Genomic DNA, 26,805 nt, shown 5'->3' on the forward strand with positions numbered 1-26,805 from the left:
TTTCAGCCGTATCCGGAAACTTTGAATCCGTAAAAGTTTGTGGAAACTTCGTATCCAGAAACATTTGAATCCGGAAAATTTTCTTGTGTAAACGCTTTGCACGACGAATCCGAAGAAATTCAATATGACGACCAAACAATTCTCCAAGAACAAGTAATGTGAGTGTAAACGGGTAAATCTGCATACAGAGACAACTAAAGTGTAGTGTAAACACCTGACGAATCCGATACATGTGTGTAACAATGAATCCGGGAAATTTTACAAATCCGGAAACATTCGTTCCAGTGTAAACGGGGTCTAACACTTTCGCCAACGCATGTTGTCATCGCTTGCTAAAGTGTGGTTGTTATTCTGACGAATTTTATACTAGGTTCAGAAACTTGTTGAATATTGAGTCAATACAAACAAACATTTACGATCTTGCTTTCAGAAGAAGCTTCGCGATTCTCGAACTCATGGCAATAAACTATGAAGTATATGTTTTCGAGGGGGCCAAGCGGGGACAGTGGGGCGAATTTTCAACTCCGTCGCTGGCGCCGGAATAATCGTAATATAATCTCAAGGCTTAAATCCTTGTATTTAGGGTTTACTGAGCATGGAATCTTTACTGATTTTCGATTTAGCTTTCAACTATAAACCTAATTCAAGACTTTATCTTAATCCTAATCGTAATCGTAACATAATTTCAAGAATAAACTTCTTGTATTTAGGATTTACTGCACATGGAATTTTTACTGATTTTTGAAATTATTTTCAGTGCAAGCTCCGGAAGTCACTCGGCCGCAATGCCAGCTTGTAATTTGCACTTTGGGTTGTTGTGTCTACGAAATGGACTGGTCCTTATCCCAGAGAACTGGACAGCATCAGTCGATGAGAAGGAAGGTTCAGAAGTTGATACAAGCCATCCAGAGTAAGTACTATATGGAGGAGGAGGGATGAGGTGTCACTTGGGTGTAATGATGATGTATGTGGGGTATTAGTGAATGTTTGAGGGCCCGATAAATTGTCCCCCTTTACCAAATTAAAAAGAAATCTGTTGATTGTGGACATACAAGTTATATTTTTGTCTTTTTCTGTAGCGAAACAGCGTCTCATTCAACGTCTATCCCAGCCGCACCTTCGCCCCCGGTGAAAGGTCAGGAGATCCAAAAATTAAGGCAAGTTTTGAACATTTTTTTGTCACCCGGTTTCCAAATCTTCCAAATCCCATGGAAAACTTACATCCAATGAAACAGTCACTGCAAGGTTTTAACTTCACTTTTCACTAATGAAGCAGTTCTGTTTCAACCTCAATGAGTTAGATCTAACCCCTTAAATAGGGCCGAAAGATTTGAAACCAGGCCCTCCAAACAAATTTCCCCAAATTCACGTGAGAATGCTTTATTTCCATCTAAACATGCAGTGATTCTAAGGGATGGGTAATTAAAAAGCGCATTTTGAAATTTTTCTTATAGAAATTTCATACTAACTGGTATATCGTATGTTTCGTTAATACTGGGGGATTATGTTCAATCCTTGGAGCATGCGCAGTCGTTACTTTCTCAACCGCAGCTTTGTGGCTCGCTAAGGTATGTTAACCACAACTGAGAAGGTTTGTCGAAAAAAGTGTGCGGCTCCGGTCCACATTCTGTGATTATGTTTAGTTAAAGCCTCTGACATAAATTTAAAAACGATTCAATCAAGGTATATTTCAAGAGATATTCAACTGAGGCATTTTTGACAACTTGTCGTTCAGTCAAATCACCTGGAATAAACAAAGGGAATTTCGTTTTAAACTAATCGGCATATTTGTTTACAATTTTTGGGCAAAGCCAATCAGAATGCTTAAATTTTTAATACTTCATGTAAAATAGTAAATCATGTACCTTTTTACTTGGAAGTAGTAAAAATTTATGCATTCTGATTGGGTTACTGAAAATGTAAACAAACTTCCTGATTGGTCTAAAACGAAATCCCGCATTGTTCCTGGAGTATATTGATGATTTTAAGGTCTGTTCACACGATCCAATTTTGTTGGATCCAATTCACTTCTGATGTATGGAATGAAGTCATTTATTAATAAAGCAGTACTGCATTGGTTTAGGTTGATTTGCTGCCCACATACATAGCGAGTCAACAGACTATAAAACATCCATCAGAAGTGAATTGGATCCAACAAAATTGGATCGTGTGAACAGACCTTTAACCCATGGCGTCAACTGATATCACTAGTTTAGTATGATTTCTGAAAAGAGAACGTGAAAACTCGTCTTTATTCACAGTTTTCTAGGACATATGTATGCAGCCGAAGCGATGATACACCTTGGGCGGATACCAGAGGCAATCAGTCATTTATCTCCAGACCACATCAGCAATTTTTCAAATCATGGATCAAATGATCATGTCCCAGGTTAGTGTTATCCTTACCAGTACCATATTACCATCACCATTACCAGTACCAGTGCCATTACCATCACCATTACCAGTACCATTACCATCACCATTACCATTACCATTACCAGTACCAGTACCATTACCATTACCATTACCATCACCATTACCAGTACCATTACCATTACCATTACCATTTCTCATTAAGTGTCACCATTCTAATTTTAGTCAGAGCAATGAACAAAATATATCATTAGAAAGAATATGATTTTAAAAAGTCGGATTTGTATATAGTTTAATAGTTTAATAGTTTGATTGAAAAGACTTGAATGGCAGTCTGTCGAGACAGGCCCATTTTATAGCCGGTGCTTGTACCACCAAAAAAGGCCTGGTTAACTTTTCGTCCTCGTACATAACTTAAATCCACTGAACAATCTCTGTCATAATTCATATACAGGCTCTACAATCAGTCAGTTTCCTCAAAACATGACCGAGGGGAAGACGATGTTCTTAGTAAATCTTGCTGTTGCTCATTGCTTGCGCGAAGAGTTTGATAAAGCAAAGAAGTGTCTTTATCAGGTACGTTATCCTTAAGTTATCTATTCACAGCAGATTGCTTAACAGCAGACGATTAATTTGATAAAATACAAGAAAAACATACTTCGAAAAATAACATGGTAAATGGTCTTTATTACACAAATTAATAGCAGTTACGCTAAATTGTTGATCAACTGTATTATTGAGCTATACTTTAATTATTGAAATATACACGACAAGACAAGAATTTTTCAAAATATCATCTTAAATTTTGTCTTGTTGTCTATATAGCTCATATCTCGAGTTTACACGATGTCATTTTCGGAGTATGTTTTTTCTTGCACAGCCCATATTCTTCCAACAATAGAAATTTCACATAGAGGTTTAAACCCTACCAACAGACGACACTATAGCATACGTTTGGGGTTAAAATTAGAATTAAATAAGGTGTCTTTAGTCGTTGTAATTAGGGCCATATATAAATAGCCCGAAATAAGAATTGCATGCACTTTGAAAATTATTGGCGGTGGGTCCGGGGGGAGTGAAAAATGGGGCCTGAAAAATATCATTGAATAAAAACCTGGGCATCGATTGCTACAACTGCTACAGTTTCTATTCCGCGATATTCGACATTTTAATTCCTTTTCACTGTTTCTAGGCTACGTCAATGATCCCACTGAAAGATCTGCCAAATGAAGCGATCGCCCTGGCTATATACATTGAACTTCAACTTGGTATGTTTTGTGTAATTGCTGTTCCAAAACTCTCCTCGCTTCTATCCACTGATATTATACTGTATAGTAACGATGAATGTTTATAAGTGCAATATTAAGTACAATGGTAAGAATATTTTCATGATGTGAAAGATGGGGGAAAGCCGAGTTAAGTGGAACATCGCTGATGAGGTCCTGATGTTAGCCGAAGTTTGATTGGCTCGTTAATTTTTCGGAATGAGGTCCTGATGTTTGCCGAAGTTTGATTGGCTCGTTAATTTTTCGGAATGAGCGGCGGTCCTGATGTTAGCCGAAGTTTGATTGGCTCGTTAATTTTTCGGAATGAGCGGCGGTCCTGATGTTAGCCGAAGTTTGATTGGCTTGTTAATTTTTCGGAATGAGCGGCGGTCCTGATGTTAGCCGAAGTTTGATTGGCTCGTTAATTTTTCGGAACCAATCAAACTTCGTGTAACATCAGCGTATTCCGGCTTGACATCATTCTGAGAAAGGTCTATAGCGAGTGTGAACAAGCCTTTTTGGGATGTTGTATGAACTGCTATGGAAATTATATTCGATAAAATAGATTCCCTATACTTATTTTTTAACGGTACAGGGAACCCAAGAGGAGCATTACAAATCATCAAGCGACATCAACTCTTACTTCCTGGAAAAGTGAACGATAAACAACGCAGATTAAGGAAATCTTTCATATGAGAATGAATCATTTGGTGTTTACCGATTCAATGAATCCGGAATAAGGTCAGAAATTACGAATGTAACTTTATCTAACACAAATTTTGTTAACAATATCTGTAGTGTTGTGTTGTGTTTCATTCCTGGATCAATATATTTCTATTAAGACGTAGGTCTTTTAAACCCAGGAAAAACGTTTCAAGTCCTGGAAAAACCAAAAGAAATTAGCCTGAAAAATTTCTTTTAAAGATATTTCCTAGAAAAAAATTATTTTAAGTTTAAAATAAAAGCCTCTCCGGCCTTAAGTAAGACTGTAAACTACTGTCAAAAAATGTCGGCCAAAATTGACGATTTTCGAAAATTTTCCAAAAATTCGTAATATGCTAAAAATGGCTTCAAATATTTACTAAGACGAATTTCTTTCGTTTTTTGGTTGTTTTTTGGAAAATGTTTGAAATTCGTCAACTTCGGCATGGTAAAGGGGTACCCCTTACTATTTTGGCCAAAATTGACAACCTTTGAAAATTTTCAAAAAATGTGCTAATATGCTGAAAATGGCTTCAAACATTTACTAAGAAAAATTTCTTTCGTTTCTGAGCATATTTGGTTTGTTTTAGAAAAATTGAAAAAAAATCGTCTCAAAATGTGCTAATAACATGCTCTTTGGTTTCTGAGCATATTTGGTTGAATTGTTTCTTTTTTAGCCTGCGCACAGACGTATTGCGGATTACTATTAACGAGAAATTACGTCTGTGAATACTTTTAACTTATCATGCTCAGTGACGTCAATGTTATTCTAATTAAGAATTAAAAAACGAGTCGCGTGCCTTTATGGTGTAATAATGCACGATGGGGGAATGTTGGGAGAATACGAGAGAAGCTTGTAAAACACGAGGCGTAGCCGAGTGTTTTACAAGCTTCTCGAGTATTCTTCCAACATTTCCCCGAGTGCATTATTACACCATAAAGGCACGCGACGAGCTTTTTTAATTCTTTTATAATATAAGAAGAAATTATAGGGCAACAACAAAATTTATTTATTTGATCAATAATGAAATTCTCCTTACATGTTATTTAAGATGTTGCTTAGCAACAAAAATTTCAAAAGCCAGAAGCGTGCATTATGGCCTCACAATGCACGCGCGGTAGCCAATCAAATTGCTCGTTATATCATACTTATATTATAATTTCCTATAACGAACTTTCATTAGCTATTACTACATAGCCAGGGTTTCCACTTTGATGGAAATTTTATGGAAATTTTGATATAAAGGAAGTGAAATGGATTTTTTATGGAAATGAAAACTTATGGAATTCTATAGCATGCTTGTCCTATGTATAGATAGTGCTCTAAGGCACAGGCATGCTTTAAGGTTGTGCGCGTTTTAGACGAGAAAATCAATCATTAACATTAAATTGAACCTATTTAAATTGTTATTTCGTTTGAGAGTCTACCAAAAAGGTATTAAATAATATAAAAAAGTGTAGCCTTTCACCGCAGGTTCGTGTGGTCTACTGGTTAAAGCAGTTTATTAAACTTTTTTGAAAAGGGTTAGGTCAAATAAAGAACAATTGGCTTTCGACAAATGACGCGGTTGTCTAGTGGTTAAGACCTTGGTCTCCCAATCCTAGGACATACGTTCGAGTCCTGCCAATGCAAAAAAAAATTAGCCTTAAAAATTTCGGTGGATTTGTAAGCTTAAAAAAGTTAGGACTCTCGGTCTTCAGGAAGACTGTAAATTTGAAAGAAATTGGAAGTAGAAAAAATTGAGAAACATTTGAACCATTTTCGCTTCAAAAGTTACTTGAAAATTGACAAAAATTGCAAGTCAAAAAAACTTACAAACATGTGTCTCCTCAAAAGACTGAAAATTAAAATATGTCCCACAAAAACTTTAAAGAAATTAAAAAATTTCCCGCTTCAAAATTGACCAAAATGGTAGTAAGGGGTAAGCCTTACCATTTTGGTCAATTTTGACGATTTTTCAATGTTCCAAAAGCCAACGAAATATGCTCTAAAATGAAAGATAGTAATCATACGAAACCATTTTTAGCATTTTAAGACAGTTTTTGAACTGTTGAAAACGTCGTCAAAATTGACCAAATTTGTAAGGGGTAAGCTTTACCATTTTGGTCAATTTTGACGATTTTTCAATGTTCCAAAATCCAACGAAATATGCTCTAAAATGAACGATATTAGTCTTAGGAAGCCATTTTTAGCATTTTAAGACACTTTTTGAACAGCTGAAAAAGTCGTCAAAATTGACCAAATTTGTAAGGGGTAAACGTTACCATTTTGGTCAATTTTGACGATTTTTCAATGTTCCAAAAGCTAATGAAATATGCTCTAAAATGAACGATATTAGTCTTAGGAAGCCATTTTTAGCATTTTAAGACACTTTTTGAACAGTTGAAAAAGTCGTCAAAATTGACCAAATTTGTAAGGGGTAAACGTTACCATTTTGGTCAATTTTGACGATTTTTCAATGTTCCAAAAACCAACCAAATACGCTCTAAAATGAAAGATATTAGTCTTAGGAAGCCATTTTTAGCATTTTAAGACAGTTTTTAAACAGTTCAAAAAGTTGTCAAAATTGACCAAAATGGTAAGGCTTACCCCTTACCATTTTATTCAATTTTGACGACTTTTTCAACCGTTCAACACTGTCTTAAAATGCTAAATATGGCTTCCTAAAACTACTATCTTTCATTTTAGAGCATATTTGGTTGGTTTTTGGAACATTGAAAAATCGTCATAATTGACCAAAATGGTAAGGCTTACCCCTTACCATTTTTGTCAATTTTGACAACTTTTTCAACGGTTCAAAAACTGTCTTAAAATGCTAAAAATGGCTTACTAAGACTAATATCTTTCATTTTAGAGCATATTTGGTTGGTTTTTAGAACATTGAAAAATCGCCAAAATTCACCAAAATGGTAAGGCTTACCCCTTACCATTTTGCTCGATTTTGACGACTTTTTCAATTGTTCAAAAACTGTCTTTAAATACTATAAATGGCTTACTAAGACTAATATCTTTCATTTTAGAGCATATTTGGTTGCTTTTCGGAACATTGAAAAATCGTCCAAATTGAGCAAAATAGTAAGGCTTACCCCTTGCCATTTTGGTCAATTTTGACGACTTTTTCAACTGTTCAAAAGGTGTCTTAAAATACAAAAAATAGCTTACTAAGTCTAATATCTTTAATTTTAGAGCATATTTGGTTGGTTTTGGCGATTGAAAAATCGTCAAAATTGAGCAAAATAGTAAGGCTTACCCATTGCCATTTTGGTCAATTTTGACGACTTTTTCAACTGTTCAAAAACTGTCTTAAAATGTTAAAAATGGCTTCCTAAGACTAATATCTTTCATTTTAGAGCATTTTGAGACAGTTTTGAACAGTTGAAAAAGTCGTCAAAATTGAGCAAAATGGTAAGGCTTACCCCTTACCATTTTGGTCAATTTTGACAACTTTTTCAACGGTTCAAAAACTGTCTTAAAATGCTAAAAATAGCTTCCTAAGACAACTATCTTTCATTTTAGAGCATATTTCGTTGGGTTTTGGAACATTGAAAAATCGTCAAAACTGACCAAAATGGTAAGGCTTACCCCTTACCATTTTGGTCAATTTTGACGACTTTTTGAACTTTTCAAAAACTGTCTTAAAATGCTAAAAATGGCTTCCTAAGACTAATATCTTTCATTTTAGAGCATTTTGAGACAGTTTTTGAACAGTTGAAAAAGTCGTCAAAATTGAGCAAAATGGTAAGGCTTACCCCTTACCATTTTGGTCAATTTTGACAACTTTTTCAACGGTTCAAAAACTGTCTTAAAATGCTAAAAATGGCTTCCTAAGACTACTATCTTTCATTTTAGAGCATATTTCGTTGGGTTTTGGAACATTGAAAAATCGTCAAAACTGACCAAAATGGTAAGGCTTACCCCTTACCATTTTGGTCAATTTTGACGACTTTTTGAACTTTTCAAAAACTGTCTTAAAATGCTAAAAATGGCTTCCTAAGACTAATATCTTTCATTTTAGAGCATTTTGAGACAGTTTTTGAACAGTTGAAAAAGTCGTCAAAATTGACTAAAATGGTAAGGCTTACCCCTTACCATTTTGGTTAATTTTGACGATTTTTTCAACTGTTGAAAAAGTGCCTTAAAATGCTAAAAATGGCTTCCTAAAACTAATATCTTTCATTTTTGAGCATATTTGGTTGCTTTATGGAACATTGAAAAAGTCGTCAATTTTGTCTTCAAGTATTGAAATATATTATTTTATAGGAAGTATCAACACAGGATGCGGTGGCCTAGTGGTTAAGGCTACCGCCCTACCAGGTTGTGAGCGTAGGTTCGAGTCCTGCAAGGGAGAAGTGCAATTTTTACCACCTAAGTTGTTATTACTCCGGCGTCAGCGACGGAGTTGAAAATTCGCCTCGGTTTTGTTTTGTTATTGGTTTTTTTTTATTATTTTTCGTCGTCGCAAGTCTGAAATGGCGCGAACCATTCTAGTATTTGAAATGTGTATGTAACCGTATTTATCTACGTCCCAGTCTTATCTTCTAAGAGTTGTGGTGTACAGCTTTGGCTAATTTTCCGATGCGCGATTCGATTTCGCTCGCATGATACGGCAATTCCTCCAAGAGGAACAAATAAACCGTTGTTTTCATGCTGTTCGATTAAGTTTAGATTGAATTGGGGTAAGAATATATTTAATACATGTAGATTCTGTTCCTATTTTAATAATATCGCTGCTATTTCGCCGTTTAATAAGATGATGTAGTCGTGTATGGGCGCGTTGACACGTCGTAGTTTGCACAGGATTGAAGATTTAATATAACTGTATAAGCGCCTATTCCAAAAGCAAAGTGTAAGACAAAGCGAATGTATCATGCGGTTTATTTACATTTTTGAACAATTGAACTTCTACACTTTTTAAAGTACGATGTGCTTCTAAATTTCGCAATCGAACATTTATAGGTTCGCAACTCGCAAGGCATCTAAATGCGAATATGAACTGTATTGTTTATGTTCAGGAGCTCTATATTAAAGACTGGCACGTGCGCCGGAGTTAACGCCAGATCAGGCGTCTTGTTAATTTAAAATTCTGCGAATAGTATTAAGTCGAATCTTTAACAAGAGCTTTTAATAAACGATGCTGTGGCCCAGTGGTTTAGGCTCCGGCCTACCAGGTTGTAAGTTTAGGTTCGAATCCTGCATTGGAAAGGTTCGATTTTTCCCACCGAAATTATTCTTTAATTTAAACTTCATCGAAAAGGATTAGGTCAAATAGAGAACAATAGCTTTCGACAAATGATGCGGTGGTCTAGTGGTTAAGACGTTCGTCTCTCAATCCGAGGACAAACGTTTCAACTCCCGGCAATGAAACAAAATTAGCCTGAATAATTTCGGTGTGATTTGGAATGTTTAAAACAGTTAAAAGACTTCTCGGCCTTTCCAAAAGACTGTAAATTGAAAAAAATTTGAAATAAAAAAACACAAAAAGAATTATTGCGTTCAAAAGTACCTGAAAATTGAAAGAAACGCACAAGTAAAATAAGTTTTAAAAACACATGTCTTGTAAAAAGCCTGAAAATCCGACGGAAAAAAATTAACAATTTCCCGCTTTTAAAAAACTCATGTTTACTTAACTTAATTTTTTTTCACGAAAATTTGACAGGGTGATTTTCTCGAGACTGAAAAAATTTAATTTTTTTCACTTTTTTGAAATTCTCTTAGATTTTTTTTGATGCGAAAGTATTTTGTCTTGGGCTACCTGTGTCTGTCTTGGGCTACCTGTGTCTGGCTTGACACAGGTAGCCCAAGACAAAATACTTTCGCGTCGAAAAAAAAATCTAAGAGAATTTCAAAAAAGTGAAAAAAATTAAATTTTTTCAGTCTCGAGAAAATCACCCTGTCAAATTTTCGTGAAAAAAAAATGAAGGTAAGTAAACATGAGTTTTTTAAAAGCGGGAAATTTTTAATTTTTTTCCGTCTGACTTTCTTCATTTTCAGGCTTTTTAGAAGACATGTGTTTTTAAAACTTATTTTACTTGTGCGTTTCTTTCAATTTTCAGGTACTTTTGAACGCAATAATTCTTTTTGTGTTTTTTTATTTCAAATTTTTTTCAATTTACAGTCTTTCGGAAAGGCCGAGAAGTCTTTTAACTGTTTTAAACATTCCAAATCACATCGAAATTTTTCAGGCTAATTTTGTTGCATTGCCAGGAGTTGAACGTTTGTCCTCGGATTGAGAGACGAACGTCTTCACCACTAGACCACAAAGTCATTTGTCGAAAGCTATTGTTCTCTATTTGACCTAATCATTTTCGATGAATTTTAAATTAAATAGTAATTTCGGTGAGAAAAATCGAACCTTTCCCATGCAGGATTCGAACCTACCCTTACAACCTGGTAGGCCGTAGCCTTAACCACTGGGCTACCGGGATGACGTATATATTAAGGCTGTTGTTGACATACAATCCGATGGCCCAGTGGTTAAGGCTACGGCCTACCAGGTTGTAAGGGTAGGTTCGAATCCTGCATGGGAAAGGTTCGATTTTTCTCACCGAAATTACTATTTAATTTAAAATTCATCGAAAATGATTAGGTCAAATAGAGAACAATAGCTTTCGACAAATGACTTTGTGGTCTAGTGGTGAAGACGTTCGTCTCTCAATCCGAGGACAAACGTTCAACTCCTAGCAATGCAACAAAATTAGCCTGAAAAATTTCGATGTGATTTGGAATGTTTAAAACAGTTAAAAGACTTCTCGGCCTTTCCGAAAGACTGTAAATTGAAAAAAATTTGAAATAAAAAAACACAAAAAGAATTATTGCGTTCAAAAGTACCTGAAAATTGAAAGAAACGCACAAGTAAAATAAGTTTTAAAAACACATGTCTTCTAAAAAGCCTGAAAATGAAGAAAGTCAGACGGAAAAAAATCTAAAAATTTCCCGCTTTTAAAAAACTCATGTTTACTTACCTTCATTTTTTTTCACGAAAATTTGACAGGGTGATTTTCTCGAGACTGAAAAAATTTAATTTTTTTCACTTTTTTGAAATTCTCTTAGATTTTTTTTTCGACGCGAAAGTATTTTGTCTTGGGCTACCTGTGTCAAGCCAGACACAGGTAGCCCAAGACAGACACAGGTAGCCCAAGACAAAATACTTTCGCATCAAAAAAAATCTAAGAGAATTTCAAAAAAGTGAAAAAAATTAAATTTTTTCAGTCTCGAGAAAATCACCCTGTCAAATTTTCGTGAAAAAAAATTAAGTTAAGTAAACATGAGTTTTTTAAAAGCGGGAAATTGTTAATTTTTTTCCGTCGGATTTTCAGGCTTTTTACAAGACATGTGTTTTTAAAACTTATTTTACTTGTGCGTTTCTTTCAATTTTCAGGTACTTTTGAACGCAATAATTCTTTTTGTGTTTTTTTATTTCAAATTTTTTTCAATTTACAGTCTTTTGGAAAGGCCGAGAAGTCTTTTAACTGTTTTAAACATTCCAAATCACACCGAAATTATTCAGGCTAATTTTGTTTCATTGCCGGGAGTTGAAACGTTTGTCCTCGGATTGAGAGACGAACGTCTTAACCACTAGACCACCGCATCATTTGTCGAAAGCTATTGTTCTCTATTTGACCTAATCCTTTTCGATGAAGTTTAAATTAAAGAATAATTTCGGTGGGAAAAATCGAACCTTTCCAATGCAGGATTCGAACCTAAACTTACAACCTGGTAGGCCGGAGCCTAAACCACTGGGCCACAGCATCGTTTATTAAAAGCTCTTGTTAAAGATTCGACTTAATACTATTCGCAGAATTTTAAATTAACAAGACGCCTGATCTGGCGTTAACTCCGGCGCACGTGCCAGTCTTTAATATAGAGCTCCTGAACATAAACAATACAGTTCATATTCGCATTTAGATGCCTTGCGAGTTGCGAACCTATAAATGTTCGATTGCGAAATTTAGAAGCACATCGTACTTTAAAAAGTGTAGAAGTTCAATTGTTCAAAAATGTAAATAAACCGCATGATACATTCGCTTTGTCTTACACTTTGCTTTTGGAATAGGCGCTTATACAGTTATATTAAATCTTCAATCCTGTGCAAACTACGACGTGTCAACGCGCCCATACACGACTACATCATCTTATTAAACGGCGAAATAGCAGCGATATTATTAAAATAGGAACAGAATCTACATGTATTAAATATATTCTTACCCCAATTCAATCTAAACTTAATCGAACAGCATGAAAACAACGGTTTATTTGTTCCTCTTGGAGGAATTGCCGTATCATGCGAGCGAAATCGAATCGCGCATCGGAAAATTAGCCAAAGCTGTACACCACAACTCTTAGAAGATAAGACTGGGACGTAGATAAATACGGTTACATACACATTTCAAATACTAGAATGGTTCGCGCCATTTCAGACTTGCGACGACGAAAAATAATAAAAAAAAAAACAAAAACAAAACAAAACCGAGGCGAATTTTCAACTCCGTCGCTGACGCCGGAGTAATAACAACTTAGGTGGTAAAAATTGCACTTCTCCCTTGCAGGACTCGAACCTACGCTCACAACCTGGTAGGGCGGTAGCCTTAACCACTAGGCCACCGCATCCTGTGTTGATACTTCCTATAAAATAATATATTTCAATACTTGAAGACAAAATTGACGACTTTTTCAATGTTCCATAAAGCAACCAAATATGCTCAAAAATGAAAGATATTAGTTTTAGGAAGCCATTTTTAGCATTTTAAGGCACTTTTTCAACAGTTGAAAAAATCGTCAAAATTAACCAAAATGGTAAGGGGTAAGCCTTACCATTTTAGTCAATTTTGACGACTTTTTCAACTGTTCAAAAACTGTCTCAAAATGCTCTAAAATGAAAGATATTAGTCTTAGGAAGCCATTTTTAGCATTTTAAGACAGTTTTTGAAAAGTTCAAAAAGTCGTCAAAATTGACCAAAATGGTAAGGGGTAAGCCTTACCATTTTGGTCAATTTTGACGATTTTTCAATGTTCCAAAAACCACCCAAATGTACTCTAAAATGAAAGATAGTAGTTTTAGGAAGCGATTTTTAGCATTTTAAGACACTTTTTAAACAGTTGAAAAAGTCGTCAAAATTGACCAAAATAGTAAGGGGTAAGCCTTACCATTTTGATCAATTTTGACGACTTTTTCAACTGTTCAAAAACTGTCTCAAAATGCTCTAAAATGAAAGATATTAGTCTTAGGAAGCCATTTTTAGCATTTTAAGACAGTTTTTGAAAAGTTCAAAAAGTCGTCAAAATTGACCAAAATGGTAAGGGGTAAGCCTTACCATTTTGGTCAGTTTTGACGATTTTTCAATGTTCCAAAACCCAACGAAATATGCTCTAAAATGAAAGATAGTTGTCTTAGGAAGCTATTTTTAGCATTTTAAGACAGGTTTTGAACCGTTGAAAAAGTTGTCAAAATTGACCAAAATGGTAAGGGGTAAGCCTTACCATTTTGCTCAATTTTGACGACTTTTTCAACTGTTCAAAACTGTCTCAAAATGCTCTAAAATGAAAGATATTAGTCTTAGGAAGCCATTTTTAACATTTTAAGACAGTTTTTGAACAGTTGAAAAAGTCGTCAAAATTGACCAAAATGGCAATGGGTAAGCCTTACTATTTTGCTCAATTTTGACGATTTTTCAATCGCCAAAACCAACCAAATATGCTCTAAAATTAAAGATATTAGACTTAGTAAGCTATTTTTTGTATTTTAAGACACCTTTTGAACAGTTGAAAAAGTCGTCAAAATTGACCAAAATGGCAAGGGGTAAGCCTTACTATTTTGCTCAATTTGGACGATTTTTCAATGTTCCGAAAAGCAACCAAATATGCTCTAAAATGAAAGATATTAGTCTTAGTAAGCAATTTTTAGCATTTTAAGGCACTTTTTGAACAGTTGAAACAGTCGTCAAAATTGAGCAAATTGGTAAGGGGTAAGCCTTACCATTTTGGTGAATTTTGACGACTTTTTCAACTGTTCATAAACTGTCTCAAAATGCTCTAAAATGAAAGATACTATTCTTAGGAAGCCATTTTTAGCATTTTAAGACAGTTTTTGAAAAGTTCATAACGTCGTCAAAATTGACTAAAATGGTAAGGGGTAAGCCTTACCATTTTGGTCAGTTTTGACGATTTTTCAATGTTCCAAAAACCAACCAAATATGCTCTAAAATGAAAGATATTAGTCTTAGTAAGCAATTTTTAGCATTTTAAGGCACTTTTTGAACAGTTGAAACAGTCGTCAAAATTGAGCAAATTGGTAAGGGGTAAGCCTTACCATTTTGGTGAATTTTGACGACTTTTTCAACTGTTCATAAACGGTCTCAAAATGCTCTAAAATGAAAGATACTAGTCTTAGGAAGCCATTTTTAGCATTTTAAGACAGTTTTTGAAAAGTTCATAACGTCGTCAAAATTGACTAAAATGGTAAGGGGTAAGCCTTACAATTTTGGTCAATTTTGACGATTTTTCAATGTTCCAAAAACCAACCAAAAATATTCTAAAATGAAAGATCTCAGTCTTAGTAAGCCATTTTTAGTATCTTAAAACACTTTTTGAACAATTGAAAAAGTTGTTAAAATTGACCAAATTGGTAAAGGGTAAGCCCTACCATTTTGGTCAATTTTGACGATTTTTCAATGTTCTAAAAACCAACCAAATATGCTCTAAAATGAAAGATAGTAGTCTTAGGAAGCAATTTTCAGCATTTTAAGGCACTTTTTGAACAATTGAAAAAGTCGTCAAAATTGAGCAAAATGGTAAGGCTTATCCCTTAGGTAAGGAATATTGAAAAATCGTAAAAAGTGACCAAAATGGTAAAACTTACCCTTTACTATTTTGGTTAATTTTGACGGCTTTTTGAACTATTCAAAAACTGTCTTAAAATGCTATAAATGGCTTACTAAGACTAATATCTTTCATTTTAGAGCATATTTGGTTGGTTTTCGGAACATTGAAAAATCGTCAAAATTGAGCAAAATAGTAAGGCTTTCCCCTGGCCATTTTGGTCAATTTAGACGACTTTTGTCAACTGTTTAAAAACTGTCTTAAAATGCTAAAAATGGCTTACTAAGACTAATATCTTTCATTTTAGAGCATATTTGGTTGGTTTTTGGAACATTGAAAAATTGTGAAAATTGACTAAAATGGTAAGGCTTACCCATTACCAATTTGGTCAATTTTGACGACTTTTTCAACAGTTCAAAAACTGTCTTAAAATGCTAAAAATTGCTTCCTAAGACTTATATATTTTATTTTAGAGCATATTTCGTTGGCTTTTGGAATATTGAAAAAGTCGTCAAAATTGAGGAAAATGGTAAGGGTTACCCCTTACCATTTTGGTCAATTTTGACGACTTTTTGAACTATTCAAAAACTGTCTTAAAATGTTAAAAATGGATTCCTAGGACTACTATCTTTCATTTTAAAGCATATTTGGTTGGTTTTTGGAATATTGAAAAATCGTTAAAGGCTTACCTCTTACCATTTTGATCAATTTTGACGAGTTTTTAAATTTTTTTTACTTCCAATTTCTTTCAATTTACGGTCTTTTTTTTTTGAAAGCCTTAGAGTTTTAACTTTTTTAAGCTTGTAAATCATACCGAAATTTTTCATGCTAAGTTTTTTGCATTGCCGGGGCTTGGAAACATTTGTGCCAGGATTGAGAGACAAACGTCTTAACCACTAGACCACTGCAGCAATCATGGAAAGCTATTGTTCTTTATTTGAACTAATCCTTTTCGAAGAATTTTAAAATAGTAAATTCGTTGGGAAAAATAGCACCTTTGCCATGCAGGATTCGAAGGTACGCTTACAACCTTTATTGAGCGCCATTGCGCAATATCAATATTTAATATTTGAAGCCCAGTTTCCAGTTTCCAATTTCCAGTATATAAAGACATATTCAAAAAATCGTCAATTTCGGCCAAAATGGTAAGGGTACCTCTTTATATTATTTTTCCACACTTATTCACTGCCCACAACTTTATATTTTTCAAAACGTCTTGAAAAATAATAATTATAATATATAAATAAAATACTCTTTGACCTTATATTTCAAAAATACCTTGTATTAACTTACTACAAATATTGCTTGGCCAGGATTTGAAGAAAACTAGTGTTTCGTTTTCTCTTGGCATTTTGAAGGATTTCAGGCGGATTGCAACTGTTTAATTCCGATTGGCTGATAGCTTGTACCTAAAAATGTAAATATCAAACATCTATTTCTACATAAATAAACAAGAAGGAATTTCGTTTAAGCCCATACAATCAGTGAGTTTGTTTACGTTTTCAGTGATGCAATCACAATGCATAAATTTTTACTACTTCAGGTAAAAAGGACATTATGTACCATTTTACATGAAGTATTAAAAATTGGGCATTGTGATTGGCTTTGCCTTACATATACATATACATATTATAATATAACATTTATAGTACGCGCGTGCTGATTGGTCGAGCAGCGTGTTCCTATAACTGTATAGAAACACGGGAATTTTCCCGCCGTACTTGACAAGCGAAGCGATGTAATGAGAATTTGTAATTGAATCGAATCATAATATTTGTACAAAATCTTTTTATTGAGTTATATTATAAAAGAAATAGAAAACATTTTTTCCTGTGTTTCTATACAGTTATAGAAACACTTGTGGCAGTTTGGGAGAACTCGAAATAACGTGGAGAAACTCGCCCTACGGGCTCGTTTTCCCAATGATTATTTCTCGTTCTCCCAAACTCCCACGGGTGTTTCTATAACTGTATAGAAACACGGAAAATGTTCTCTATTTCTTAAATAAACCACTATAACTTAATGGTTTCCGCGTTTGATTGATTTGGATGAGGCCATCCAAACACGGGAAACGATTAAGTAATTGTTTTTTTAAAAACAACAAGAGTTCTGTCATAATATTCTTGTATGTTTGCATGGTGACAATCGATAAGTAATTTAGCTGGTAAGTACACCACGTAAGTATTTAACACTGCTCTTTGAAGTATTACATACTTACGTGGTGTACCTACAAGCTAAATTACGTAAAAACAACAAGGTTGTGTTCCAAGTTTGATTTCAATGCGAATTTCGAGTTTGGTTTCCGGCAAATGAAATTTCCGGGTGTTTGATGGCGTGATCCAAACTTAGCCGGACCAATCAGAACACACGTTATAAACATGTTATCTTATAATTATATTTACCAAACAATCAAATAATCGGATCAATCAACAACAAATCAGACAAAAAAAGGTTTATATACTTACCGCAATCTGCTTTTTGTCATTTTCGCCCTGTTTACTGTGAATATCTTGGGAAGTCAAAGAGTTAAACTTTTGATTTAGGCGACGGGGAGGAAATTGAATTGAATTGAAGGGATTTTCCGAGAAAGGGCATACCAAACGGCCAAGACTACATGTGTAATACTGGAAAAGCACTAGTTTAACATATATAGGTCTTATTTATAGAAAACACGTATAAGCTGGAGGCCTGGTAACGAGGTGCTCTAGCATAAATGACTTTACTATATATATAATAAAATAAGTTGCGAGGAAAAATTACAAGATTATCAAGAAGCATGTTTCAAAAACAAAAGATACGAATCACAAACTCCAGCAAAGTTACATCCCAAATGCAGTTGTAGTAGAACTCCGAAGCGTCGTTCCTGTTTTTTTTTAGACAAGGAGAAAAGTTGAACACTGATAACTTCTGATGAAAATTGAAAAACAGTTTAAAGGACTATTGAGACTACACGATAAGTTGTATCCAATTATCATTCTGATGAATGCAAAAGAGTGCATATGCCACAATCTTATTCAATTTTGTTCAGGTTAGAATGTGAAGTGTCACATTTGTATGTGTGTTCATACGTTCACATACGCCAGGGTACGAATCGTATACGACAAATCGCATAGGGTAGATGGACTTTAAGGATACATAAGCCCCATTTACAATACACTTTTTTTTTTTGGCACGGCATGGCTATAATGGGTACCCGTGCCCATTTCATCCGTTTTCGCGGCCTTTGTTTTGGTGGCCTGAACCCTAATGAAATTGAGCACGGGTACCCATTTTAGCCGTGCCGTACCAAAAAATTGAATGTAGTGTAAAGTGTAAACAGGGCTATAATTATTTCGTACAAATCCAACGACTACGAGTTTCGTCAAATGGCGTAGGAAAACAGCACCGAATTTGGCGCGAAAAAGACGAATCTTGTACTCGTAGTCACTACTTCCCTACTAGCATTATACACGTTTACCGAGTCGTTTGTTTCATCGCGTTAAAAGCCAACGAGTAATCCAAAGGCTCCAAAAATTGACACAGCAGGGCGACCTAGGAAAACATACTCAGTTATACGAAATTTCACGTCTGTATGATAATTGCTCGGGTTGTTTTTAAAGATAGACAAACCATGGTCTAAACCAAGTTCATCTATTTATTCATCTTTCTCTATTAGGGCCATTTAAATTAGGGAGAAAAAAATACATTCAAATTCAGTTGTCAAACAGAACAAACAGTATTACAAAGGAACAAAAAGCACCATGGAAGACATAAAGCGATTAATCGCGATTGACCAAGTGCAAGCCATTTCCACGTCGTATGAGTTTAGGTTTTGAGTTTGCATATACAATATACACAAGAACATAAAGACAAAAGTAACTTTGTTAAATCATTACCTGTGTATGAGCGTTGAAGAAAGTGCAACACCCTATCATTTTTCGATATATCTACAAAGGTAAAGAAGTATAATTTTAAAATGGATTTGGGAGCGATTGGTTTGGGATAAAATAATTTGATAAAATAATTTTTTGGAATAACATGATTTTTTGGAAATATATACAGTTCGAAGTGTTTTGCATTTATGAAGAGTGTACATTCGGGAGGTTGGATTTTTTAATTTTGGAGTACTAAAGGATTTATGATAAGGCAAAACTTGGTCCTGTGTGTAGGGCAACATGTATTTCTTTTGGGCAAAAAAAATACACGATTCGCAAGTGGTAAAAATTACGGAGAAATATGTTTCTGTGACTTTTAAATAATAAAAAGCACTGACAGCTAACTTCAATGATAATTTTAACTTCAATGTCGAGGCTTACCGAGTTATCCCAGATCGCCTTTGGAACGGGTAATGCGAAGAAGTCCGAGGAAGCTGCACCCGCTTGTAAATAACAACGAAGAGCTTTTAAGTGATTCTCTTTTTCTGAAAGAAAAGGTTTGACAGTCTTAATATTCGCATACCACACTCCACCCTCTTTTCCATATTATACCCCACCCTCTTACCCATATCACACTCCACCCTCTTACCCATATCACACTCCACCCTCTTACCCATATCACACTCCAACCTCTTACTCATATCACACTCCACCCTCTTACCCATATTATACCCCACCCTCTTACCCATATCACACTCCACCCTCTTACCCATATCACACTCCACCCTCTTACCCATATCACACTCCAACCTCTTACTCATATCACACTCCACCCTCTTACCCATATTATACCCCACCCTCTTACCCATATCACACTCCACCCTCTTACCCATATGAAACTCTATCCTCTTACCCGTATCACACTCCACCCTCTTACCCATATGAAACTCCACCCTCTTACCCATATCACACTCCACCCTCTTACCCATATCACACTCCAGCCTCTTACCCATATCACACTCCAGCCTCTTACCCATAACACACTCCACCCTCTTACCCATATCACACTCCAGCCTCTTACCCATAACACACTCCACCCTCTTACCCATATCACACTCCACCCTCTTACCCATATCACACTCCACCACACCCAATACAAGGTGATACCCTTTCTATATCTATACAAGAAATATTTTGAAAAGTTTGATGCACCTTACCATAAAACGTGTCTCCTTGTGTCTTCAGGAACGTAGGGTTGAAGGGATGGACAGCGACACTGTGATCAATGACTTCGAGAAGTGCCTGTCTTATCTGAGGAAATTCTATGGAGGAAGATCTGGCAAGAAAAACAAAAAGAATGGTAACGATTAGGCAAACGAAACTTACTGCTTCCCAGGTAATCTTGCGCTGATATTTTAACCAATCAATGCTCAAAAAGGATGTCAAAAGAGAAAACTATTTTACAGTATTTTAATCGATTTTATCTTTGTTATTCTTCATGAAACTTGTCGAATATTTGTGATTATGTTTAATAACAAAATATGTTTAATTGACAATCAGTAGTCTCAGTCCCTTCCCGCTATTTCAGATGATCTGGTTGTGAGGTAAGGAATATGACCACAGTTATATGACAAGTCAATCTTACGATGGTATTGATGTTGGCCAGAGATGACTGTGCATCATGACGTTCTTCTGTTCTTTCTCGTCCTTGTCAGTTGGGGATTCTAAACTCCGCATACGCTCCAAACACGACATGATTAAACTTAAACATGTCTCATCCTGAAAAAATGAAGACAACCTTTTTGATAATGCGTCTATATAAAAACTATATTCTGAAATGCATTTGCTCCAATTTAGCCAAGGACATTAATCAGAGTCCCTTATTTCAGTGCATTGCCGGCATTGCTCGTCTAGTTCAACTAGACACAGTCCAGTTGAGCTGAATCCGACTCGGTCCAGTTCAGCCTAATGCAATTCATTGCGTGCAGTCTAATTTAGCAGGGACTGCCTGGATGAACTGCTTGCCATTCAGTCCAGTTGCACACAGTATATTTTAGGATGAATATACGAGTTGTTTCAAGGATGGCATACCTTAACTTTTTTAATAAACTTCACAAAATGTGGCCTAAAATGAGGATTGGAAATCGTATTTAAGTGTGTAAACTTGATAGTCCACTACAAGTAAGATTCAACGGAAAAGATTATAGTTCAGAATATGCCGGATATGTGTACGGTGGTCGTAAAGATACTCACAGATGTTCTGGTTCACGTTTGATGTCAATAAGAGTACCATCCGCCAACATACGCTTATGCTGAACAGTCGATGTAAAAATCTTCAAAACTACAATAAGCGAAATACAAGTTTTATGCAAACATTGTTGAGAACTGATTTCACAAACTTTGGTCTAGTATCACCTCTGCTCTGACATGGATATAGTAGCTGGCTCGATCAAGTTTTACCATCAGACCAGTGAACTAAATAGTCAAGTTGGCTGCACTACTATCAGTCATTCCATGCTTACCAGCGTCCCACATGTTTTTCGCCGTTTTTCGCCATACGAGAGGTTTTGTCAGACTAGTACAAACCCCAGCAATACTCCGAGCAAGCTTTGAAAAAGAAAGATAAAAAAGCTTAGTTCTTTAGATATCTTCAATATGAATTGGCCTCTTCCCTTACACTACCTCCTTATAATCCATGGCTTCTTTAGCACATCGAATGTCAAGATCAGACAGAAAGGACCATTCTTGCACGTTTAAAAGGTACACAACCATGGTCTCGATCGCATGAGATTTGGGCGCATAATCTGCAATGGTAATTTGGAACTAAATTGGCCATTTTCAATTTCAACTTTCGCTCCAGCGAAACACAGATAGCTAGTTGCATCTTTTCATGGAATACCTGACGCTCCTATGGTGAGGTTCGACATGATCCTTCGTAGAATATCGGGGGAGCTGGAATGGAATAATTGAAATGAAAAACAATGGACGAATGACACTTTTCTCTGTCACGAAACTAGAGTTGTCGGTCAACTGAAGGCATTCCCGACCTTGACTAGCATCAATCTTTAAGAAAATTTTTCATATCAAGAGGTAGTCTTACGCGTGATCCAACGTCTAGAGAGTATAACTTATTTCTTTGCAAGGTGATAGTGCATACGACTTATAGGTGAATTAATATAATATCATGGCGCTTCTCTGAGTTACCAACTGGAAAGCTGAAGAGTTTGAGCAAGCTCGTATTTGACCGAGTTTCGTCTTGTAGCTTAACTGGAAGAGCGTTGGATTGGCAAACCAAAGGTAGCGGGTTTGTTTTCCACTCTGGTCGAGCTAATGTATTATCTTGCACGGTTTGTAGCTGAGAGTATAGACCTATCACATTGATGTATTTACTATTTCAGTATCTCGGAGTGATTTTACAAACGACCTCTAAATTATAGATGTTGTTTTTTAAAAAGTATATGACAGATGTTTTGCATACATACAGTTTTTCACGATTTTCCTCAGCAATCAAAATGTTCGTGACAAGAATCTCCTGCGACAAGAAATTGCTTAGTTTATCAAACGTCGAGGTGTTGCCATATCTTTTCCGTTGATCTTGGATCGTCTGAAATCCAAAATCCAAGAAGCTTTTTGCACCAACAAAATCCTGAAAGTTCATGGAAGAAAATAAGTTAAAGAGAACATTGTGAGCTTTGGCGGAGAAGCATAATCGACTTTGCTTGTATTGAGTGAGTTGTATAGAAGGTGTTCCTACGGAAACATACCTTTCTCTGAGCGCAGAGGCTAGCCTTGCTGAACAGGACATGCAAGAGATCTTGTTGTATGTCATCTTTAACGTCTTTGATGTAGGCTCCGTAGAGGGCGCTTTCGTATCCCTGGAGAGACGAAGGATTCTCAGATTTTAAACAGGGCGCACGGGTGGACAAGTGAAACACATGCAGATAAATCGGCGAAGGAATTTGAAAGACAGAAGACCAACCAACCTTAGCATGGTTTTTGTGAGGATCGGAATCTCGGCTGTGAAGTCGCATGAGCAAGACGGGGATCTGGGACGGGCATGACGTAACCTGTAAGTCGTGTTCCAGTTGGCTGACCTGAACTTGATTATCAACCCGAGTATCTTCATACACAAAAAAAGACAAAATAAATCATGATTTAAAACTGGCAATCTTATTAAAATGCTGCATTTGAATGGGGCGGGAGAACTCTAAAACAACTGGAGCCATAACCCAGGGGGGAAAGGTGAAGCTGGTGCCTCAATACTTAAAACGTTTGTCTTTACTTCGACACACATGTTCATAACCAGTCATCGTTCCTGTTGTAAAAGGCTAAACATGAGATAAACCGGCCATTCCACAGTATTAAAAAGCAAAAGTTTTACGGCTCATTTTCCACAAGGACAAACTTGTTTGCAGCAAAAACAACTTTTCCGCGAACCAATCGCATTGCGGTAATCAAATTTACTTCATTGGTTGCTTAGCGTGAATAAATTGGGCTGAAACAAAGTTTCAAAGGTTTACGGAAAATCAGATATGCCCTATTTCCTGCGGGGAGGGAGGTCAAGCATCGTAGAAGAAACTAAAAGGCCATTCCAAGAAAGATTGAATTATGAATTTGTAAAATACCAGTAGAGTCTTGCGAATTAGCGCAATTCATGGGCAATATACTATCATCGTTTCACAACAAAGCAGGAGTACATATTTTCAAAACAATTTCATTAAACAATTTATACATTCTTTTAAACATTTTAATATACTTTTATACACCTAAGACTATTGAGAAAACCCGAATCCAAATATATACTTTAATAGTTTTTAATATTTCCAGCCAAACCTTATCAAAGCATGCGGTCAGTCAAGTCATGATTGTCATTCCTTAGAAACTCGAGCTTGATTATTTTGCCATGTGTTTGTGCACTTTCGAGCTAACAAAGTTACCTGTGTTAATAATATAGCTCCTCTGAATAGATTATGATTTTTGGCACTTCACTCGATGCAGGAAATTCTAGAGGTTTTCAAAGGGTTTTAATTTCGAGTGGAATTATACACACTTCAAATTCAAGCCAGGAAAAGTTGATGGAAAATGAGTCAACTATTGGTCCTCCGGCAGGAATCGAACCTACGCTTTTCCAAGAGCATTGCACTGGCATCGCAAAAGCGTAGGTTCGATTCCTGTCGGAGGACCGATAGTTGACTCATTTTTCCATCAACTGTTCCTGGTTTGAATTTGAAGTGTGTTTAATTCCACTCGAAATTAAGACCTTTAAAAACCTCTAGAATTTATCTTTCTGAATAGACCCAATCCGTATTAAACAATATTTTAATCTTGGCAAATCTTGAACATTACCTTGATCTAGTCGAAATTTGATTACATCGCGGTATTGTTCAGCGTGCAATAGGCCATTCACAGAGATGGCAGATGTACATTTTACCAGAATGTATGCTGTTTGGAAATTGTAGAAAAAAGCGAATAGATCTTTCTTATAATGACGTCAAACGCGGAAAGTCTGATGTTACACGAAATTTGATTGGCTCCACAAAACTTTCCGCGTTTGACGTCATTATGAATAAGGTCTATTGACGTTCTTTGAACGACAGACATGACAAACAGAAAATTTGCGGTGTTATAATTTCGCGTCATTAATGACATTACAGGTGGCATTTTTTTCTCTTTTTTTTCGCCCACTGATTCAGGTAAAATGTACAATTGCCGCCATTTTCGTCAAGTGATTACATCGCATGCCAAGCTTTCTTACAAATAGCTCGAATTTCAAAGACCAGACCGATTTAGACAATTGCATCTGCCGAAGACATCCAGGGACCCCAAATACCACCGTTGTATATCGGAGAACCCCTGATATCAAGACGTTTTGAAGATCTTGCAACAGAACGTTTCCTATGACCTTCAAGCTTCCTCATCAACCAGGCGACTTTCTCGGGATATCTTTCCGCAAGGTCCGTACTCTCGCTCGGATCCCTCCTGATGTTAAACAGCTGCAAATGTTTGCTGCTCTCGCGTTCGCTCGAACACACCGCCTTCTGACCGGACCCGCGAGGTGGGATCCAATTCCCCGGCTTTTGCACCCCGACGAGCAGTTTCCATTTCCCTCGTCGTATAGCCGCGCGGTTGCACCATTTGAAGCCGTTGTATGTAAAGCATAGTTTTTTCGTAAGCTTTCTCGGAGAACATTTTTTCGAGATTCTCTGCCAGAATTTGTTTCGCTTGCATTGCAACAACTTTCTTGGGATGTTCTTTCGACATTCTCTGCTCACCCGGCCTTTTTGCACGGTGTGATCAGCGAGACCAGGCCACAGTCCTAGCAAGATTTCTTTCCGAGGTGAAGCAGCGTCTGCACTGATCGTATCCCACTGGTTTTCCCCATCCAGAGGCTTGGTGCCGTTCAGATCACCTCGACTGAGGTGAACAAAAGTTGGAAACCAGTCGCTGATATGGATAAGTTTTCGACTCTTCCGCCCGGGTCGTTTTATAAGGGGGCTATTCACGAACCCCACTCCCCTAACACCCCCTTCCCAAAACGAGCCCTTCCCGCCCCTCAACGGCCAGTTACTGCCCCCGTTCGTGATTTGACCCCCGTTGTCGGTGGTGAAAACCAGCACGCTGTTTTCCCACAAACCACGTGACTTTAGGCCATTCACCAGTTCCCCGACAGCCGAATCCAGCGCGGTCACCATACCCGCGATATAGCGTCGCGTCAAGTCACGAATGCCACCGTTCTGTTTCAGCCAATCGCGAGTCACCTGCAGGGGACCATGTGGAGCTTGGAAGGATAGGTACATGAATAAAGGATGTTTAGGATCGTGCCGCGAGATTATCCTCAATGCCTCATTTCCGTACATCGTCGTCGAGTATATCCTCGACAGTCCCTCGTTCCAAGACACACTGTTATTGTGCCAGAAGTCGTAACCATGGTGAATTTTCCCCCGTACCTTTTTTCTTTTATAATACCGGAAGTGATCCCCGGAGCCGAGTAAAATGCCGTAGAAGGAATCAAAACCCCGTTGAGTCGGCGCGCACTCTTTCTTGTAATGCCCCAGATGCCATTTTCCAACCAAATGCGTCTTGTAGTCTCTGGCCTTTAACTTTTCCGCAATCGTTACTTCATCTAAGCGCAAACAAGACGGCTCCATCGGCTGAATGTTGCGAACTTGTCCGGTGTGTATTCCGTAACGTCCCGTCAGAAGTTGGCTTCGGGAAGGCGAACAAGATGGGGATACGTAGTAATTCTCGAGCATAACACCGCTGTTCGCAAGCTTGTCCAAATTTGGAGTCAAAATCTCCGAGCCGTGGAAGCCAACGTCATTGTAGCCCAAATCATCGGCGACAACGAGAATTATATTCGGGCTTTTTGCCGGCATGCTTGACCCGGCCAGCGACGAATGCGACAGGATGAAACACAAGCCCAGCAGAAGACAACGTAGAGCAGCGCGCGCCATTGATCGAAGTGGGTTTGTAATCAAATTCTGAAAGATCAAATTCGAGTAGTGCGATTTCGAACAAAAGCGCACTGTATGCTGATCAGCCACGCTATTTATAGAGCGCGCGCGCGGGGCGATCTACTGATTGACCAATCATGAAAAGTGTTCAAAATTCGGACATGATGTGGTCGTTTATAGGGGCACATTTTAAAGCGCGGTTAATGCCAATTACCTGTAAAAACTTTTTGTTGCCAGATGTTCAGGGAAAGGTCACGTTTGCGCTAACCTGGAGGACAAAGCTATCCCAAATGACACGTACACTTGGACGACGCAAGCTCGGAGCCAACAACAAAATTTAC

At 36.8% G+C, this 26,805-nt stretch overlaps 2 protein-coding genes and 1 pseudogene across 7 annotated transcripts in view; 1 reads left to right on the top strand and 2 right to left on the bottom strand.

The window, feature by feature from the left end:
* Nucleotides 1-11: 11 nt before the first annotated feature.
* Nucleotides 12-4,388, top strand: LOC114517312 (CCR4-NOT transcription complex subunit 10-B-like). Its single transcript, XM_028536993.1, has 8 exons — nt 12-158; nt 758-910; nt 1,080-1,157; nt 1,455-1,568; nt 2,262-2,389; nt 2,828-2,949; nt 3,566-3,641; nt 4,234-4,388. The coding sequence occupies exons 2-8, from the start codon at nt 786-788 to the stop codon at nt 4,332-4,334; spliced, it is 744 nt and encodes a 247-aa protein (XP_028392794.1). The 5' UTR covers nt 12-158; nt 758-785; the 3' UTR covers nt 4,335-4,388.
* Nucleotides 4,389-4,429: 41 nt separating this feature from the next.
* Nucleotides 4,430-26,805, bottom strand: part of LOC114517305 (integrator complex subunit 8-like) — a 33,671-nt gene continuing 11,295 nt past the window's right edge. For 2 of the 6 annotated variants that reach the window (XM_028536985.1, XM_028536986.1), the window contains 16 exons: nt 22,994-23,130; nt 22,775-22,885; nt 22,493-22,656; nt 21,910-21,962; nt 21,693-21,814; nt 21,533-21,617; nt 21,264-21,351; nt 21,102-21,135; nt 20,656-20,789; nt 20,228-20,346; nt 19,452-19,555; nt 19,032-19,082; nt 18,614-18,687; nt 17,955-18,019; nt 17,622-17,665; nt 16,418-16,565 (listed from right to left, as the gene is read on the bottom strand). In XM_028536985.1, the coding sequence (XP_028392786.1) occupies nt 16,449-16,565; nt 17,622-17,665; nt 17,955-18,019; nt 18,614-18,687; nt 19,032-19,082; nt 19,452-19,555; nt 20,228-20,346; nt 20,656-20,789; nt 21,102-21,135; nt 21,264-21,351; nt 21,533-21,617; nt 21,693-21,814; nt 21,910-21,962; nt 22,493-22,656; nt 22,775-22,885; nt 22,994-23,130 (1,502 nt within the window). In that variant the 3' untranslated portion in view covers nt 16,418-16,448. Of the gene's footprint in view, nt 4,519-5,435; nt 5,962-12,886; nt 12,964-16,147; nt 16,372-16,417; nt 16,566-17,621; nt 17,666-17,954; nt 18,020-18,613; nt 18,688-19,031; nt 19,083-19,451; nt 19,556-20,227; nt 20,347-20,655; nt 20,790-21,101; nt 21,136-21,263; nt 21,352-21,532; nt 21,618-21,692; nt 21,815-21,909; nt 21,963-22,492; nt 22,657-22,774; nt 22,886-22,993; nt 23,131-26,805 lie in introns of those variants that run through there. The other 4 variants (XM_028536981.1, XM_028536983.1, XM_028536984.1 and 1 more) reach the window with 4 other exon arrangements.
* LOC114517307 lies at nt 24,699-26,514 on the bottom strand (annotated as a pseudogene).

The sequence above is a fragment of the Dendronephthya gigantea genome, unplaced genomic scaffold, assembly GCF_004324835.1.
Source record: "Dendronephthya gigantea isolate DGI-Jeju-01 unplaced genomic scaffold, DenGig_1.0 000007F, whole genome shotgun sequence".
NCBI lineage: Eukaryota > Metazoa > Cnidaria > Anthozoa > Malacalcyonacea > Nephtheidae > Dendronephthya > Dendronephthya gigantea.

Coding starts and splice junctions, on each gene's coding strand:
- LOC114517312 (XM_028536993.1), top strand. CDS start 786: ATGCCAGCTTGTAATTTGCACTTTGGGTTGTTGTGTCTACGAAATGGA. Junction 1,569..2,261: donor CAGCTTTGTGGCTCGCTAAG/GTATGTTAACCA, acceptor CTTTATTCACAG/TTTTCTAGGACATATGTATG. Junction 2,390..2,827: donor ATCAAATGATCATGTCCCAG/GTTAGTGTTATC, acceptor ATTCATATACAG/GCTCTACAATCAGTCAGTTT.